General features: G+C 42.9%; 1 protein-coding gene across 7 annotated transcripts in view; it reads left to right on the top strand.

The window, feature by feature from the left end:
- The first annotated feature begins 488 nt into the window (after window positions 1-488).
- The window catches only part of PHTF2 (putative homeodomain transcription factor 2), a 66,086-nt gene continuing 49,989 nt past the window's right edge, over window positions 489-16,585 (top strand). For 2 of the 7 annotated variants that reach the window (XM_081023589.1, XM_081023595.1), the window contains exons 1-2: window positions 489-681; window positions 14,924-15,002. In XM_081023589.1, the coding sequence (XP_080879715.1) occupies window positions 14,958-15,002 (45 nt within the window). In that variant the 5' untranslated portion in view covers window positions 489-681; window positions 14,924-14,957. Of the gene's footprint in view, window positions 682-1,251; window positions 1,274-9,147; window positions 9,170-12,153; window positions 12,807-14,131; window positions 14,152-14,923; window positions 15,003-16,585 lie in introns of those variants that run through there. The other 5 variants (XM_081023594.1, XM_081023593.1, XM_081023592.1 and 2 more) reach the window with 5 other exon arrangements.

Genomic DNA, 16,585 nt, shown 5'->3' on the forward strand with positions numbered 1-16,585 from the left:
TCATTGGTTGCAGAAGGTGCCTGTCATGTCGCTTGCTCCAAGCCTATTGGGTTGTCCGCATCGAATCCCACCTCGCGGGCAGCACGCCTTCGCTGCCCATTGGACAGGCCTGAGGAAGATTTCCCCCCCCCTCCTTATCCATTTCTGTCGAAGAGTGACTTACTACGCTCTCTCCTCCCTCTCCTCCTACTCGCCGGAACAGCTGCCCATCACAGCCGCTTTGAAAAAGCCCGTTTTGCGGCTACCAATCGCTTTTCACCGAGGGGCTGCTTTCTTCGGCGCCATTGGGTGAAACGCTCGCTCAAACCGCCCCAGCCCCGCCTTCTCCAGGGGCTCGCCGTCCAATGAGGAAAGTTGTTTATGTTGAGGCCGTCGGCGTCGAAGAGAGCGGCCGCCGCATCCCTCCCCCCTCCCCTTCCTCGGGGAGAGCGAAGGAGGGGCGATGATTGACGGGCCGCCTTTCCCGCGGCAGCGCGCTGTTGCTGCCGTCGCGAGCGAGCGAGCGAGCGCGCGCGCCCGGAGCCGCGAGCTGTTGCCTCGCGCGGCGGCTCGTGCCCTTCTCCGCTGACTGAGGGACGGACGGACGGGCTGACAGGCGGGCGGGCGGACGGTTGTCTCGGCGGCGGCGCCCCCCCCCCCGCCGCTCCCTTTTCTGCCGCGTGAGGCGAGCACGGAGACCCGGTGAGACTCGAACCCCGCTCCCCCCCCCCCCCGCGCGAGCGCTGAGGCGACCGAGGGGGAGGGATGTATGGCGGGGGTCTCTCCCAGAGCGCGGGAAGGGCAGAGCGGGAGAGGCGGGCCAGGGGGCGGCGGCGGCGGGGTGGGGGATGTCCAGAGGCGCCCCCTGCCCTGGGAGGGGATGGGGTCCTTCTGGCGGCGGGGGCTGAGCCTCCTCCTCCGCAGGTGCGAGTGCCGCGCGTGTGGCGAGGCGCCGAGCGGGTCCGGTGCCAGGGACACCGGGGAGGGCGGGCGGGCGGCCGGCCGGCCAGCGAGCGTGCGGCGCCGAGCGGGGTTCACGCCGGGACAGGGCAGCCTGGGCTGCTGTAATTGGAAAGCGAAGCGGGGAGGAGGAGGAGGAGGAGGAGGAGGCGACGGGCAGCCCGGAGAAGCCCGGCGGCGCTTGCAAAGCTGGCCTTATTATAGCCCCGAGTTTTTTCCACGAGCTCGGCTTTGGGCCGCCTCTGTGCTCCTCCTTGCAATTCGTCCAGCGTCTGTGCCTGTGTTGCTTCGTGTTCAAGTGTTTGGGAGTTCTGCTTGCTCCTACAGGATTAAGGTAACGGCTCCCATCATTGTGGATTTGTGCGTTTGTGTTGGGGGTTCATCTAGGCCGTCCTGGTGGCTGCCATTGCGTCCTTTGCTGCAAGGGTGGTTGTGCATGTGCTGATGTGCTCTCTTCCAGATCCTTCAGATGCTCACAACTGTCAGAGAAACAACTAAGAAAAAAAAGGAGGGGATATGGAGACCCTGTTCCCTTTCTATCAGTGCATTCCCCCCCCCCCACCCCGGCTTTATCAGTAACTTCATTGTGCTTTTCTGTCACTCACAACAAAATTTCTGTAGTCTGCACCACAAGATTATGCACAATCTGTTGCACCATTGTGCCAGTCAAATAAGGTGATTTTCTTTTGCCCAGGTATAGTTCAGTAAAGATGTATTGGGTTCATACTTTTTAGAGCAGGTGAATCATTCATATCCCTTGCTCTTAAATTCAACAATCTATACAACCAAACTTGTTGTTCTTCCCCCTTTCTTTCTCACCACAGTCTCCCATCTCTTTTAGTCAAAGGATGCTAACTTCTGTAGTCTATTTCACAAGCAGACCATGTTGAACCTTTCACCTGGAATGTCTTCACTGACAACATCTGCCAAACCACTGTATTAAAATTGTTCCTAAAATATTGCTTGGGATCTGCTCTAGGATGTTGGTACAAGTAATTGCAGTAAAATATGGGGTACTGAAACACCACAAAAGCTATGTTTGATTCTCTCCCTCCCTCCAGCTTCTTGATATTCACTTATGTATCATTTACAATGTGTATTTGGGCCTTGTGGTCAGTGTGGTGGTGGTGTTTTATTTGTTAAGTAAGTTTAGATATTAATGGCTTATTCTTTGCAATGTCTTAGGTACCTCACATCACTTAGGGACTTCATTAAACCTCAGTGGTGCACTGTTCTTAGCAATATTGTTTCCCCCCACAATTTTTAAGTGCCTGAATTGTTTGTTTAGATCCTTGCAGGCATGGCCTTTCTTTACAAGAAATTTTATTTTTATTTTTTTTAATGATATTTATTAAAGTTTCAAAGAAAAAATTACATAAATAAAAAGAGGGGGGGAAAGAAAAAGAAATAGAAAAAAAATTACAAAATACAGAAAAAAGATAAAAAAGACATCAATCTTTCCATGCCTTACATTTCATTTCCTTGCTTCCCTGACCTCCTCACACCTCCCTTTTTTGTATTCCAGTTCTATTGGTTAGTTCAGCAGTTCCTTTCCCTCTTTGTTTTTGTCTTAATCTTTTAACTTAATATATTATAACTTTAGATTTTCACCTGTTAACAATCCATTTTTACATACACCTTTATAACACTGCTACTAAAACCACTTAACTTCATTCTGACATCATTCTAACATTCATTAATTTTGCAGTATTTCTGTAAATAGTCTTTAAATTTCTTCCAATCTTCTTCCACTGACTCTTCTCCCTGGTCTCGGATTCTGCCAGTCATTTCCGCCAGTTCCATATAGTCCATCACCTTCATCTGCCATTCTTCCAGAGTGGGTAAATCTTGTGTCTTCCAAGACTTTGCAATAAGTATTCTTGCTGCTGTTGTGGCATACATAAAGAAAATTCTGTCCTTCTTTGGCACCAATTGGCCGACCATGCCCAGGAGAAAGGCCTCTGGTTTCTTCAAGAAGGTATATTTATATACCTTTTTCATTTCAACTTTACAAGAAATTTTACTGGTATGACTCCGTCTGGCTGACCAGTCTCTGGTGACCAGTCTCTGTTTTCCTTCTTAACTTGTCTTTCCCTAGAAAATTTGTTTCACAGAAAATTTATATTGTCAAGTGTTCTAGAACTCAATTCCTGTGTTCCAAATAAAACCTTTAATTTTGGAAATCTGTATTTGTAATGAAAGCTTTTATGTTGTTGGTGGGAGAGGACAAATAAGAAGAGTGTTTAAAGAAATCCTTATGTAAAATCTTTGTAATCCAATTTGCCTTTGGAGAAAGATTTCTGTATAGTTCTCTTTGTTCTTAATGGATCATATTAGGCAGTACTGTACACTATTGCTGCTGAAAAATATGAAGAATTTGCAACAATGTTTACATTTAAATAAGGATAGGTTTATGCTGATTTGCAGTTTAGATGAATGATCGACAAGCTGCTTCTCTAGGAATGCAGCTGTAATAAAGTGATTTAAATAGTCCACTTCATTTGAAAACCCCCTTAAAATTCTGTGTGTCTGCATCACATACTGTCTTTAGTTCACCCAGCGGCAAATGGATACTTGACCCAGTGATCTCTAGAGTGATTAAAGTTGATACTTGGCAAAACTATATCCTTAGAAATCCTTTGAACTTTGACTACATCAGTCCATGAGGTTGAGGAACAGACTTTATACACTTTTGTAGCATGATTTCTGTTCATGTTTTCATGCGCTCCCACAGAGTGCAGTAGGATTTACTTCTAATATGTGTGCATATTATTTCACTTTTAATTAAATGTAGTTTGGGGGCTTGATCTACTTTTGGAATGTCCCAGTGCAGGAATTAATGTGTTAAATTCCTTGGCTTGGTTCCAAAGGACTACTTTAGGCAAGCTTAGTAATTTTATTTTTAAAAAATTCTGAATAGTGGATGAACATGACATATTGCAAGCTGCTTTGGAAACAGCCAGTCTTTGAGAGCTGCTGCTGGAAAATACAAGCCCAAAGGCCCACTGTAGGTTTGGCAATGGCTGAATTACCAGGAAAAGCTAGAGATTCCTTGAATAGAATCCACAAGCCGCACCTCCTGCCTGACCTCCACCAGTTTAGTATCTTCCACTGAGCCTCATAAATCACACAGCGGTGCCTACTCATAGGAGCCTGTATAACTGCACTAAAATATGAGAAGTATGTCCTCATGAGTGTTATTTTTAGTGTCTTTTTTTTTTTCTTTCAAAAACCTGGGGGCACAAAACAAACAAAACCTTGCAGCAATAATCATCTTCCCCTTTGTTATCACTATACTTATGGGATGTGGGGTCTGCAAAGGGAAATACCTCAGTTGCTGGGCTCCTTCATTAGAGAATCTTTCAGGAAAGTATTTTTACTATTTTTATTCAACAACTGAGATACAGGGTGGATAGTACAAGATAGGAGTGACGAACCTTTCAGGTTGTGATTTTTTTATTTGCATTACACAGACACCCTGCACTATGCCAGAATAATATTTAATAACAATACCACCTCATTTTATAGGTTGGAACCTTTTCTGCTACCGCTCCTTAAATCCTAGAAGGGAACTTTAGGAAATTCAATTGTTTTCATGTCTCCGCTCTGGACTTTCACCTCAAAAGAGGCCTGCTAGCCTTAAGCTATGAGTGGGGAAGCTGCAACCATTCAGATGTTGTGGTATTCCAACTCCTTTCAGCTCCAACCACCATAGCGAATGGTGGGAATTGCATTCTAACAATATCTGAATGACTGCAGGTTCCCCCATCCCTATTCTAAGTGTTTCATTTGTAGCAGAAGTTCTGTCACTGCCCCAAAAGACGATCTAGCCCAAGTTCCTGATGGCCATATGAACTCAACTCAGTCCCCAGGCCCCCACACTCTCATTTTCCTGATGGAGTTCAAGAATTGGCATATGTATGCAGCTGTTCCACTTGGCTAGTAAATTCCCAGTCTACCAAGACTAATGCAGCTAGACTTGTGTGCTAGGAAAGTGACTGAATTGGGAGAACTTTACCAAACCAAGTACAAGGAAGAAGAGGGGCAGGGAGGCAGCTTGCTAAAAAGAGACTCTTCTTTGGGACCTAACATTGGTGGCTGTAGATGATAGACAGCCCAAGCGTAAAAAAGCAATATAGAGATGGAGAAAAGATTGCCCTTCTCAGCCATGCACATACAGTAGCTGTGGAGAGATTGAGGCATGGGGATCAAATAATGCCTCCCCCTCTAGACTTCAGAAACAATACCTAAGAGGGTCATCATAAGGGAGGGAGTGCCCCTAGCCCCTCTGCACCTTTGGGGTGTAGAACTAGTTGCACAGTTTGTCTGATTCCTGACAATAGAGAAATGACCAATTGGTTTCCCCAGAAAAATGGAATATCACTGAATGGGATGGCAAACTTTTTTAGAATGAATGAAAAATAATAATCATTGTAGCAGACCACTTTATAAATAAATTAAAAAGAGACATCTCTTACTAATTGAGGGTCCCTCATGTTACATGTGTGTCATTGCATCACTACAGTGGGGCTCCTTCATACATCACTTAAATAATGCGAGAAGATGTAGCACAGAGGTAGGCAGTGTGATTCCCTGCCATTTACAAGTCTCATTGTTCCTGGTTATTGACCATGCTGGCTGAGACCTATGGATGTTGTAGCACCATATTGGCTATCCCTTATCTGTGACTCCTTTCCTTGCCAACATGCCCCAGTTTTCCAGAGGAGCAATGGTAGCATAGGGTAATAATAATCTTTTGCTGTGTGATTCAGTTTGTCACATTTCCCTAGCCATGCTGTAACAGTTCCCATGCTGTAAACATAAAGTGAGAAAGGGACTGAGCTCTATAGCTTCATGATCACCATATTATTTGTTAATCTCTGAATTGTTCATGTCATAAAAAGATAGCCATTTTGTGTAGATGACAAGTTTGTGCCAAGTAAAAGAAGCCCTAGGAGGAATGAGAAAAGTTCTTCTGGCAAACGGGTTCGGTTGATGTTCCTACCACCAAGTTCTTGGGAATGTTTGATAGCATATTATACCCAGGAGACAGAAGCTTGGATCTGAACATATTCTTGTCCTGCCTGTAGACAACCAGGATACTTAGAATTGAGTTAGTTCAAAAATAGCTTTTATATGGCATTCTTAACGAAGGTTTCTAACACAAACAGGCCAGGCATCATGAAAACAGTGCATCTCAGTTCTAGAAGCAGGACATGTACCATACAGGTCCACAGCAGAACCTGTCTGCAACTACATTCATCTCAAGACTACGAGAATAAACTTGACTGAGTGGTGGTATGGCCGCAATAACATATATGGTGCTTGTGAAAAGGATGCTTGTAAATTTGATCAGTGATGGAATTTGCCTAAGAAAGTGATGGGGAATAGAAAGAATATGACTGGATTTTGCCTCCCCAAAACCTTCTTGGTTGGTGGGCAGGGCTGTCAGTCATCTGCTATCAAGTGGATGTTAGGTGAACCAAGAGATCCTGTTTTGGGCGGGGTTCAGCTGCATTATGGAGTGCCAATCAGTTGATTAGTGATCACAGTAAGCCACTGCAGAAGAACATTTTTTTGTCACTAGCTTGAATTCAAGCTGGCAATTGACAGCAAGGAAAGGAAGCATACTTAAGAGGGTGTTCCTATTTCTTCATTTTAGCTCTGGCTTGAAGTTCATTGTGTCTGATATCACATATGATGCCTAAAGTGTGGAAGGTGGACATGGTTTGCCCAAAGCAGCCTGGCAAGCCAGTCTCCAATGCTTGGGGGTCTAGTTAGGCTCACTAGTCCTGATCTAAGCTGTGGAAAAGTTCATAAGTGAAGCTATGGTAGCAAATGAGGCATATGTATAGTAATGATGTAGAGAAGCAGGCTCATATATTGCAGAAGTTAGCATCTCTGTTTCAGATCAAATTAACAAAGCTGCAGTTGTGCAGGCAAAGTGCTGCCATTCATAGATCTGCTGGCAGAGGCTACTAGAAAGCAATGGGAAGTCCTTCTTTTCACTAGCCTTATGGATGAATGATTTTATTTACTGCAGTAGAACTTTGCCATAGACAAGGACTCCACTGTGTACTTATTTTGTAGTGCCTCAATAATAAGCTTTTATTATAGATTCCTATCATTTTTCACATGACAAGAGTAAAGGGTGTATAAAACAATGATGTATTTCTTCTGTTTATTTTTTTTTTTATACTATTATTAATTTTGCACACCGTCCTATACCCGCAGGTTTCAGGACGGCTCACAGGATAAAATCATGATATAAAAACCACAAAATACATAATCAAAATAAAAGCCCTCCCCCCAAACACATTTTAAAAGGGCATATTTGGATCATGTGGCCATGATTGAGTAGTACAAAGGATTATAAATATAAGTGAATATAAGATCTAATGGTATAGCTGAGTGTGAAAACTAGTTAAGTATTTTGAGGAACTGAATGTTTGAGATGTACTTAGTATTGTGACAATCCTGGAATTTTTCTGAAGGCTGTATGTTTTTATAACCTGTTACATTACTTATTTCGCACACATATACACACAGAACTCATCAATATTCCTGAGAGATTAACAAAATATGAAGAATTATATGACTCACTTTTGTTGTTCCAAAAATGTTTTAGTAAAGGCTGTTATTATCCAATAACCTACTTCTCTGAAATCCTTTGTCAAATCTAGTAGAAAAGGTCCAAATCATATTTTCACCTTCCTAAATTAAGAGACATTCAGCAGCATTTTATATGCAGGCATCTCATAGTATGTGTGGTGTTCCAGAATAAAATGAATATTAGCTTAAAAACAACATCTGGGGCTGTCTGTTTAGTCAGCAAGGCGGCTGCTGAGTGGAGCCAAAGAATTTGAAGGGGAAAATACTCTTACAAATATAGCAAGTGGTATAAAGCTTTTTGAATGAGGATTTAATATACTTGGCTCCTTGTTGTAAAACTTTTGGATCACTTATGGGTTTAAATATAAAAATGTCCTGCCACTAAATTGTCCAGCACAAAACAAGTTTTGCTGCTGCTAGATGAGAAATGGGAATGTCTCTCTAAATGTGCTGAGATTCATTTAGTTCAATGTCCATATAAGATGATATACCCTACACTTCTGCGTGCAAAGTTTACCTAGTACCTGACATGACTAAAACTCAAGTTGTAAAAACTCTGGATTATGAACTTCTTTACAAACCGAAAGTTGTGATTCTTCAAAGAAGCTGTTATAAAAGTGCTGCCAGATGATATTTTAAACACAGCACCTTAACTGAAACATGAAACATTGTTTCATGGGTTTAGATTTCAAGCCTTCATCAATATAATAAAATAGAGATTATTGTTTTATCAAATTACTGTATTGCTTTAGAGTGTTAGCTGTGTAGCTCTTAGCCACACTTTCAGAGTAATTTTTGGACTAACATAAACATGACATTGTAGAATGAGGAAAGTTAGAAGGCATAAAATAAGAGCATATGATCATTTAGCTGGGCTGAGTTAATTATCCCAGTCAGATACATAATTTTGTCTCCCGAAGACAGACTTTGGGGCTCCTTGGTCCCAGTACCAACATAATATAGTACAGTGGTGCCTCGCAAGACGAAATTAATCCGTTCCGCAAGTGTCTTCGTCTAGCGGTTTTTTCGTCTTGCGAAGCAACCCTATTAGCGGCTTAACAGATTAGCGCTATTAGCGGTTTAGCGGCTATTAAAGGCTTATCGGCTTATCGGATTAGCTGCTAAAAGGCTATTAAAGGCTTAGCGGCTTAGATAAAGGGGGGGGGGAAGTGAAAAAAAAATATCAAGACTCGCAAGACATTTTCGTCTTGCGAAGCAAGCCCATAGGGAAATTCGTCCTGCGAAGCAACTCAAAAACGGAAAACCCTTTCGTCTAGCGGGTTTTCCGTCTTGCGAGGCATTCGTCTTGCGGGGCACCACTGTATATGATACGTTGTACATGATCCAAACTTTAAATGTCTTTAACACAGTGCTTTAGAGAATGGATCATGTTGTATTTAGTGGTAAGGTTTACTTCAACAAATTTGTCTAACCTCTTACGCATTTTATTTTAAACTAGTCTCCTTTCTCAGTCACTGCTTTTATGCTTTTTTGATCCAAAGTCATGTGAACAAAGGTCTGCTCTCACATGGGGCTTCCCCGCCTCTCCTTCCTATTGCAGCCTCCTACCCCCCTCCTCCCAACCATCCTGAAGAGTCAAGGGATCTGCTGGAATGGGGTAGGTAAAGGCTATGGGGGGGGGGGAGGAATGGGCATGAAAGCCCCATTGTGTGTGAGCAGCCTTCTCATGCAACTCTGGATCCAGCTCCCCTGCCTTTAAGTCACTTTCAGCTTTGTAAGCAACCTGTTTCCCTTTAAAAGTACACAATAAAAAACAAAATATTTCCCTTGAACCTACAACTATAAAGTGGATGGAAAAAACCTGCTAGTTTGTTGATAGTAGTGGTGGACAAACATGAGGTTCTGTGAAGAAGAGACTTGTATTTTGACAACTAACTTAATCAGATATTTATATTTTGCCAGCATTAAAAAAGCACTTTGAAAGCTAGTAGTGTTAAAATGTAAGGTTTATTTGTTGTCCCTGCAATTTATTTAATGGGTATATTCTAGTACTTCCAGTGGAGCAGTTAGAGAGCAGTTTACCTGAAATAAGTTGCATGTATGTTCCTTAGATTTCACAGTAGATCATTATGTCTTAAAATAAATGAACAGGAAGAGGAAACACAACTTTAAACTTTTTTTGTGCACTGGAACACTGGTAATTCTGCGAAAATGCAATCTAGAGGACACAAATGTTTATTGTTGTTATTATTATACAAATACTATTGTGCATAATTGTATTTGGTTTTCTATGAATAGGTCTACACTGGTTTCTTTCACATCTGTCTAAAGATATCTAAAGGTTTTGCATGCCTTTGACATTGTACCCAGCCTTATGCTAAAGACATCCACTTGGACTCTGTGTGAAAACCCATTAACTTTAAAGATTGCAGCCCACTCCTAAACATGTTTGCTTCATGCAAGTCTCACTTAACACATACTTGATGGTCATAACTTCAGATGGCCTTACTCTGTAAAGAGTTGCTTCACAAAATGGCATCTTCTGTTATGTGTATTTTATGTAGAGTTTATACATATACTGCAAATAGAAAAACTGGTCCCAAGAAAGTTATTTGTGTCTCTTACAGAAAGAAATGAAGTGTAAAAGACATAGGATAAAATGAACATGAATATAGACAGTTCACATGCAGAAACAGGAAACCACAGAGCTACAGAAGTTACTTGAAGTTAAGCACCAACTGTAGAGTTTCTAATCCTGTGAAGATTTACTGGGTTGTTTTGCTCATACTGACAAACTGTCTTGGTGGTAATTTTTAAGAACTATTGTTATCAGGCAAATAAAGTGACTTTTTTGGTAGTTAGAGTAGGAGGGTTTTAGCAAATGTGGCATTTTACAAATATTTAACAACAATTTAAATAGTTTGGGAAAAGAATGCGAGAAAAGAATGTCTCTACTGACTAAATTAAGACTCATTTGGGACAGCCTAGCTTGGGCTGTCTTAACACCTTTTAGTTAACCAGTTCTTTGATCTTCTTGCCTTGAATAATGTACAATGGGGAGAAATTCACTTCTAGCCAGTGGAAGAAGTCTGCCAACAGGACTAGATAAAAATATTTAAGGCCTACGTTAGGGGGCTCACTTTTGAGGTTTGCCAATGTTACTGCTGGTTGTTCTATTGCAATTAAAGTCATGGTATCTGTGTTCATGTTAAAGGTGAAGGGACCCCTGACCATTAAGTCCAGTCACGGACGACTCTGGGGTTGTGGCGCTCATCTCGCTTTACTGGCCGAGGGAGCCGGTGTACAGCTTCCGAATCATGTGGCCAGCATGACTAAGCCGCTTCTGGCAGACCAGAGCAGTGAACGGAAACGCCTATTTATCTACTTGCACTTTGATGTGCTTTCAAACTGCTAGGTTGGCAGGAGCAGGGACTGAGCAATGGGAGCTCACCCCGTCCTGGGGATTCGAACCGCTGACCTTCTGATCGACAAGCCCTAGGCTCTGTGGATTAGACCACAGCGCCGCCCCCATCCCGCAAGTTCATGTTAGGTAACATTTAATGGAGTCAAAAGGGTAAGAGCCAAGCGGGGGGGGGGGGGATGAGAATCTATCATAGGGTGTACATGGCTTGTACCAGGCTCCATTCCACTGAGATTAACTAGATTCTGGTGTCATGTGCCATCCTCACAGTCGTCCCCCCTAACAACTTGATGAAACACGATGGCTGTCACATATTTACTGGCACTAACTTGCACTGGACCCTTGGGTGTTCTTCCATTACACAGAGCTGACTCAACAGGACTAGCACTGCTAGGACAGCAGCAATCCAGAATATCAGAATCACCACAGTGGGATGAACCATGTTTAATAGGATTCTTGTGTCACTGTTGCTCCAGCCTGAATACAGGGTCCCACCAACCGTGCTCCTTTATAGTTTTAATCTTAGTTGTGAGGTTTATAATGCCTTAGCAATTGTCAGGGACTGGCTGGATACAGAGGAGTGGTGGAAGGCACCAGCTGGGAAACCCCGAAGGGACACCCACACACCCACCCACACACCTTGAGCCAGGAAATTGGTGGTGGGACAACAATGAGTGATCAGAGGCAGAAGAGGGAGCAGACTGGGAGTAGGAGGCTGGAGAGGAGGGCAGCCAAGAGGCAGAGATCAGGCAGGCTACTGAAGAAGCCAGGGAGTCTCCCCCTCCTGCTGCGACCAGTTTTCCTCTCCACTGGTCTCCTAGAACCCAAAGAGGTTCAAAGCAAAGACGTCTCAGATTGCTTGGGAAGTAGCCGGGGGAGAAGGAATCTTAGAGAGTGGTGGGGAGGCAGGGACCTTCAGTCCTTGCAACTGCCTCATTGGGGCAAGATCTCCTGGGAAGAGTTGCTGTGCTTACAAGACCTGAGCTCTCTTTGTTTCTTTGAATAAAGAGTTAACTTCACTGACATCTTGTGAGTTATTGCTGACCTGCCCCTGACTCCCGCCCTGGCAGCAATCATGTTTTACCTGTAATGTAGCTATTACTTAACTATTTCATCTGAGGTCCTGCTCACACTCAGTCGTGGTGCTGATACAGTGGAATGTCATCCCCTGCCTAGCCCTGACACGATATACTTCAGTGAGCACTGTGAAAACCTAGCTTATATGGAAGGCTTTTGGTGCTTGCTGAGGTTGTCTGTAGGAGCCGAGTTTGGTTACAGGTTGTTAATTTGCTTGGTTTTGTTACTTTATTATTTTGAGATTCTGCAATTATGCTGCTGTGGGTTTTTTCTTTTTTAGATTTGGTTCAACAGCGAGTTTGTTTTATAAAGAAGGGTGGGAAGTACCTTTAAAAAAAAGTACCAGGATTATCGGTAACCAGTATTTTCCCGAGCCCTTTATTCAGCCTTCACTTCCAGTCTAGGAGCATATGAAGTGAACATATAATTAAGACCAGTTTGCACTTGTGCTTTGTGAGTAAGTTGTGTACAATATTTCTGGCCTGTATACTGCTTCTCTGTATATAATCCACATTCTGATATTGGGTTGTACATTGACTGAATACTGATGACATAGTTAAGAATTGGATCTAGGTGCAGGCTACATAATAGGTGTGACTGTAATTTCTGTGCTTTGTCTGTAGCATGGGAGCAGGATCACGCTGTGCACTGGGCTCTTGTTTTCAGGTACTCAAAATATGGGCTACTTCCTGACCTGAACAAGAGCAGCAATTATGAGTGGCACCTTGGTAGCCCTTCAAGAATTAACCTATTTGGGAATTTGCTTTTCCACTGTGTAACACATTAGCTGTCCTTGGTAAGTGTTGCCTTGATAAAAATGGATTCATTAATCACTGTAAAGACAATGTGATAGGAGCGTAGATGAAATCTCAAAATTTCTATTGCTGATTGCCAAATGTGTCTAATGAATGCTGGTTCAGGTCCTTGTTTGTGCGTCTCATAGATGTTCTCCAGATAACAACTTTGCTCTCTGTTAAAAAGAATCATTAGTGTCTGGATTTTATGGGGCTGAGCTTAAGATGAATACTTTCATCTTGTCTCTTAAGGAGTGAAAGCTGCTTCAGAGGGAATTTCACATTAATCTTTAGCTATGCATACAGTTCCTTATCTGTGCAAAACTTAAATTTGGGGGTCCAACTCAACTATGATAAGTCATAAACTTTGTGACATCCATTCAGAATTATTTATTCATAATTGCACTACAGGATTGCAATCTGGAATTAAGACTGAAATTGCCTAATTACCTCGGTTAAGGCAAACATTCACTGTAAGAAGTTGTGTTGCTTCTGAGATACAGACAGTACAGCATTCCACACTCTCACTGCTTCTCTCAGTTTTCTTACTTTCGTGGTGGAGAGTATCAGCAAGCAACATGTGCACATCCACTTATTTATTAATTTTACTAAAATAATGTATGTACCACCCTTCATTTTAAAAAGAAATTCCAAGGTGATTCACAAACAAAAAAGAACAAAATAAAATAAAACCAGCTCACTAAAAGGAAGAAGTTAAAATTTCAGTCTTAGTAACAAGGACACATGTCTTAGTAATCATCACTTGACTAGCACTATGGAAATATAGCACAATGCAAATAGTAATTGCTTTTCCCAGAAGATATGGAGGGAGCCATAAGACCTACTGTCTCAGTAGTATACAATGGAATCCCAAATGAGCCATGAATGGCAAACAACAAGTGATAAATCAGGTTAAAAACACATTTAGAACAAGTCTACAATTGATGCAGACTGGGGAAAGACTTCAACTTAAAAGACTTCTTCAAAGTCTTCAGGTGCCAAAAAGGTAACTGCGATGTCACCAATCTAATATTCAAAGGGAGGGAATTCCAAAGGGTAGGTGCCACCCTTAGGGAAGTTTTTAATGTCTGGTGTTTTGTTGCATTATTATTATTATTATTATTATTATTATTATTATTCTGTTGGGAGCCACCCAGGGTGGCTGGGGAGGCCCAGCCAGATGAGTAGGGTATAAATAATAAATTATTATTATTATTATTATTATTATTATTATTATTACTACTACTACTCCTACTAAAGGCTGATTCTAACATTATGCAGGGCAGACTTCTTGATAAGATGGTATCTGCTGGAGTCACTAAATTGCAGAGCGCAGTGATCAATTAGGTGTGTAAGTGCTAAGATGATCTTTCAGGTAGCCTGGTCCCAAGCTGTATAGGGCTTTATACTTCAAAACTAGCACCTTGAAATTAGCCCCAGTACCATTTCCCTTGCATGCACAGTTCTGATCTTGCTGATTGCTCCCTGCAAAAGGTACCAGCCACCTTCATAATTAGCTGGTTAACAGGCAGAATGGTTGGAGAAGTTTGGAGCTTGCATTTCTAGTATGAAGCCTCCAGAAACCCAAGCACAGCTCCCAATGCTATCCTATAAAATTCTGACCATCTTGGCAACCCAAGTAGACTTGACTTAGTTTATGCATTTACTTTATTCTTCCTCCTGAGTCCTGTGTTTCCTGTTCAGAGATGTCAGCAATTAAGCAAACAGTAAGTAGGAGTTAAGCCACACAAACTAATTGGGAAGGAAGATGACATTAACTATTCAGAAAGAGTTGAGGCTCCTGCAGCGCTGGGAGCAAAACAGCTGTACTCCTGTTGTTCCTATTAGCCCTCTGCCATTTGCATAAGGACAATCTCTGTTTCATTGAATATTTTGCAATAATTGAACTGGGTTGAATAAGAAGTGGTCAGTTAGCAGTATTTAATTGGTCACTTGATTAGCCACCCAGCTTTAAATTAGAATAGTATGCATATGTGTGTGTGTGTGTGTGTGTGTGTGTGTGTGTGTATATATATATATATATATATATATATATATATATATATTTAAAATTTCCCTTAGAATATGAATGTAAAATTATGCCTCTTTCTCTTTACAGCTAAAATGACTACTGTATAAATGTCATAGAATAAATGGCGTCCAAAGTAACAGATGCTATAGTCTGGTACCAGAAAAAGGTAAGCAATGATTTATCTAAAAAAAGAGAGCTTCACTTTGGTTTGGTATTTAGCTAGTACTGCTTGTAATTGTTAAGAGTGCTTGCTTGCTTCCTTCTATATCTGCTTATGCTCTGCCATGTGTCCTCCCCCAGAGTCTTTTTGCTCCTACATCGCCCACTGTCTCATCATCTATATTTTCTCCTCAGAGACTGGGAATTCTGAAAAGGCAAGAGAAGAAGGAGCTTGCCTTGCATTTTAGCCTTACTCAAGAGTAAGGGTGTATTTTCAGCCTCAGGGAAGATGCAAAGGAATAGGGGGAAGGCATCCTTGAAAAGTTACTGTGACGCAGTACTTAAACAGAGCTGCTCTATTGAAGCTCTGTGCTGTGCTCTCTGCTTTATAACATTAGAAAAAGTTTGTCCTTAAGTTTAGAAAGAAGTGAGAGAGCCACCCGTTCAGTCCTTATAGACCTTGCAAAAGACAGACGAGAATGGACAATTAAGAGAGCATTTTTTCCTATCTTCCCCCACCCCATGGTTTCTGACAAAATGGCTGTTGTGAACCAGCAAAATACAAAAAGGCAGGCTTTTTTATGGCTGCTAATATGTTTACAGTACTACATGCAGATCTGGAAATCTGAATCTGTAGTGTGTATAGTGAAGTTTGAGTACTACCGTATTTTTCGCCCTATAGGACGCACCGGCCCATAGGACGCACCTAGATTTTTTTGGGGGGGGAAATAAAGGGAAAAAAATTTATTCCCCCCCCCCAGGCGCGGGGCTGGGGGTGGGGGAAGCCCGAGCTTCCCCCAGCCCCCAGAAAGGGTCCGAGAGCGATGGGGAAGGTGCACGCACCTTCGCCATCGCTCTCGGAGCTTGCGGGGCTGGGGGCGGGGGAAGCCGGAGCTTCCCCCGACCCCAGCCCCTAGAGCGGGTCCGAGAGCGCTGGCGAAGGTGAGCGCACCTTCGCCATTGCTCTCGGAGCTTGCAAGGCTGCGGGCGGGGGAAGCCGGAGCTTCCCCCGACCCCAGCCCCAAGAACGGGTCCGAGAGCGCTGGCGAAGGTGAGCGCACCTTCGCCATCGCTCCCGGAGCTTGCTGGGCTGGGGGGATAGCTTCCTGAAGCCTGGAGAGCGAGAGGGGTCGGTGCGCACCGACCCCTCTCGCTCTCCAGGCTTCAGCGAAAGCCTGCATTCGCCCCATAGGACGCACACACATTTCCCCTTCATTTTTGGAGGGGAAAAAGTGCGTCCTATCGGGCGAAAAATACGGTAATTCCTCATGTTTGGATAAGTGAATTTTCGTATAATGAACATTTGGATAGGAGGACCTGCCCTTTCAAGCACAGTTTTGCAGCAGTAGCTGCCTATTCTCTCCCTATACTGTTTCCCCTGGTTGTTGCCACTTCTCACACCCCCAAGTTACTCAACATTATGTGGCCCTTTGAGCATGCTTAGTCCTCATTGAGCTGTTTTCAGTTTCCCCATTTAGGTATTTTCCCTAAATAGTTTTTGTACTTCTGGAAACAGTGGGGTTGCTCTGAACCTGATAGCACTTCCCTCTTGCCTATACATGGTGCTCTTTTGGTTACATCAGAATCTAC

Source organism: Podarcis pityusensis, assembly GCF_964106645.2.
Source record: "Podarcis pityusensis genome assembly, chromosome: 10".
Lineage (NCBI taxonomy): Eukaryota > Metazoa > Chordata > Lepidosauria > Squamata > Lacertidae > Podarcis > Podarcis pityusensis.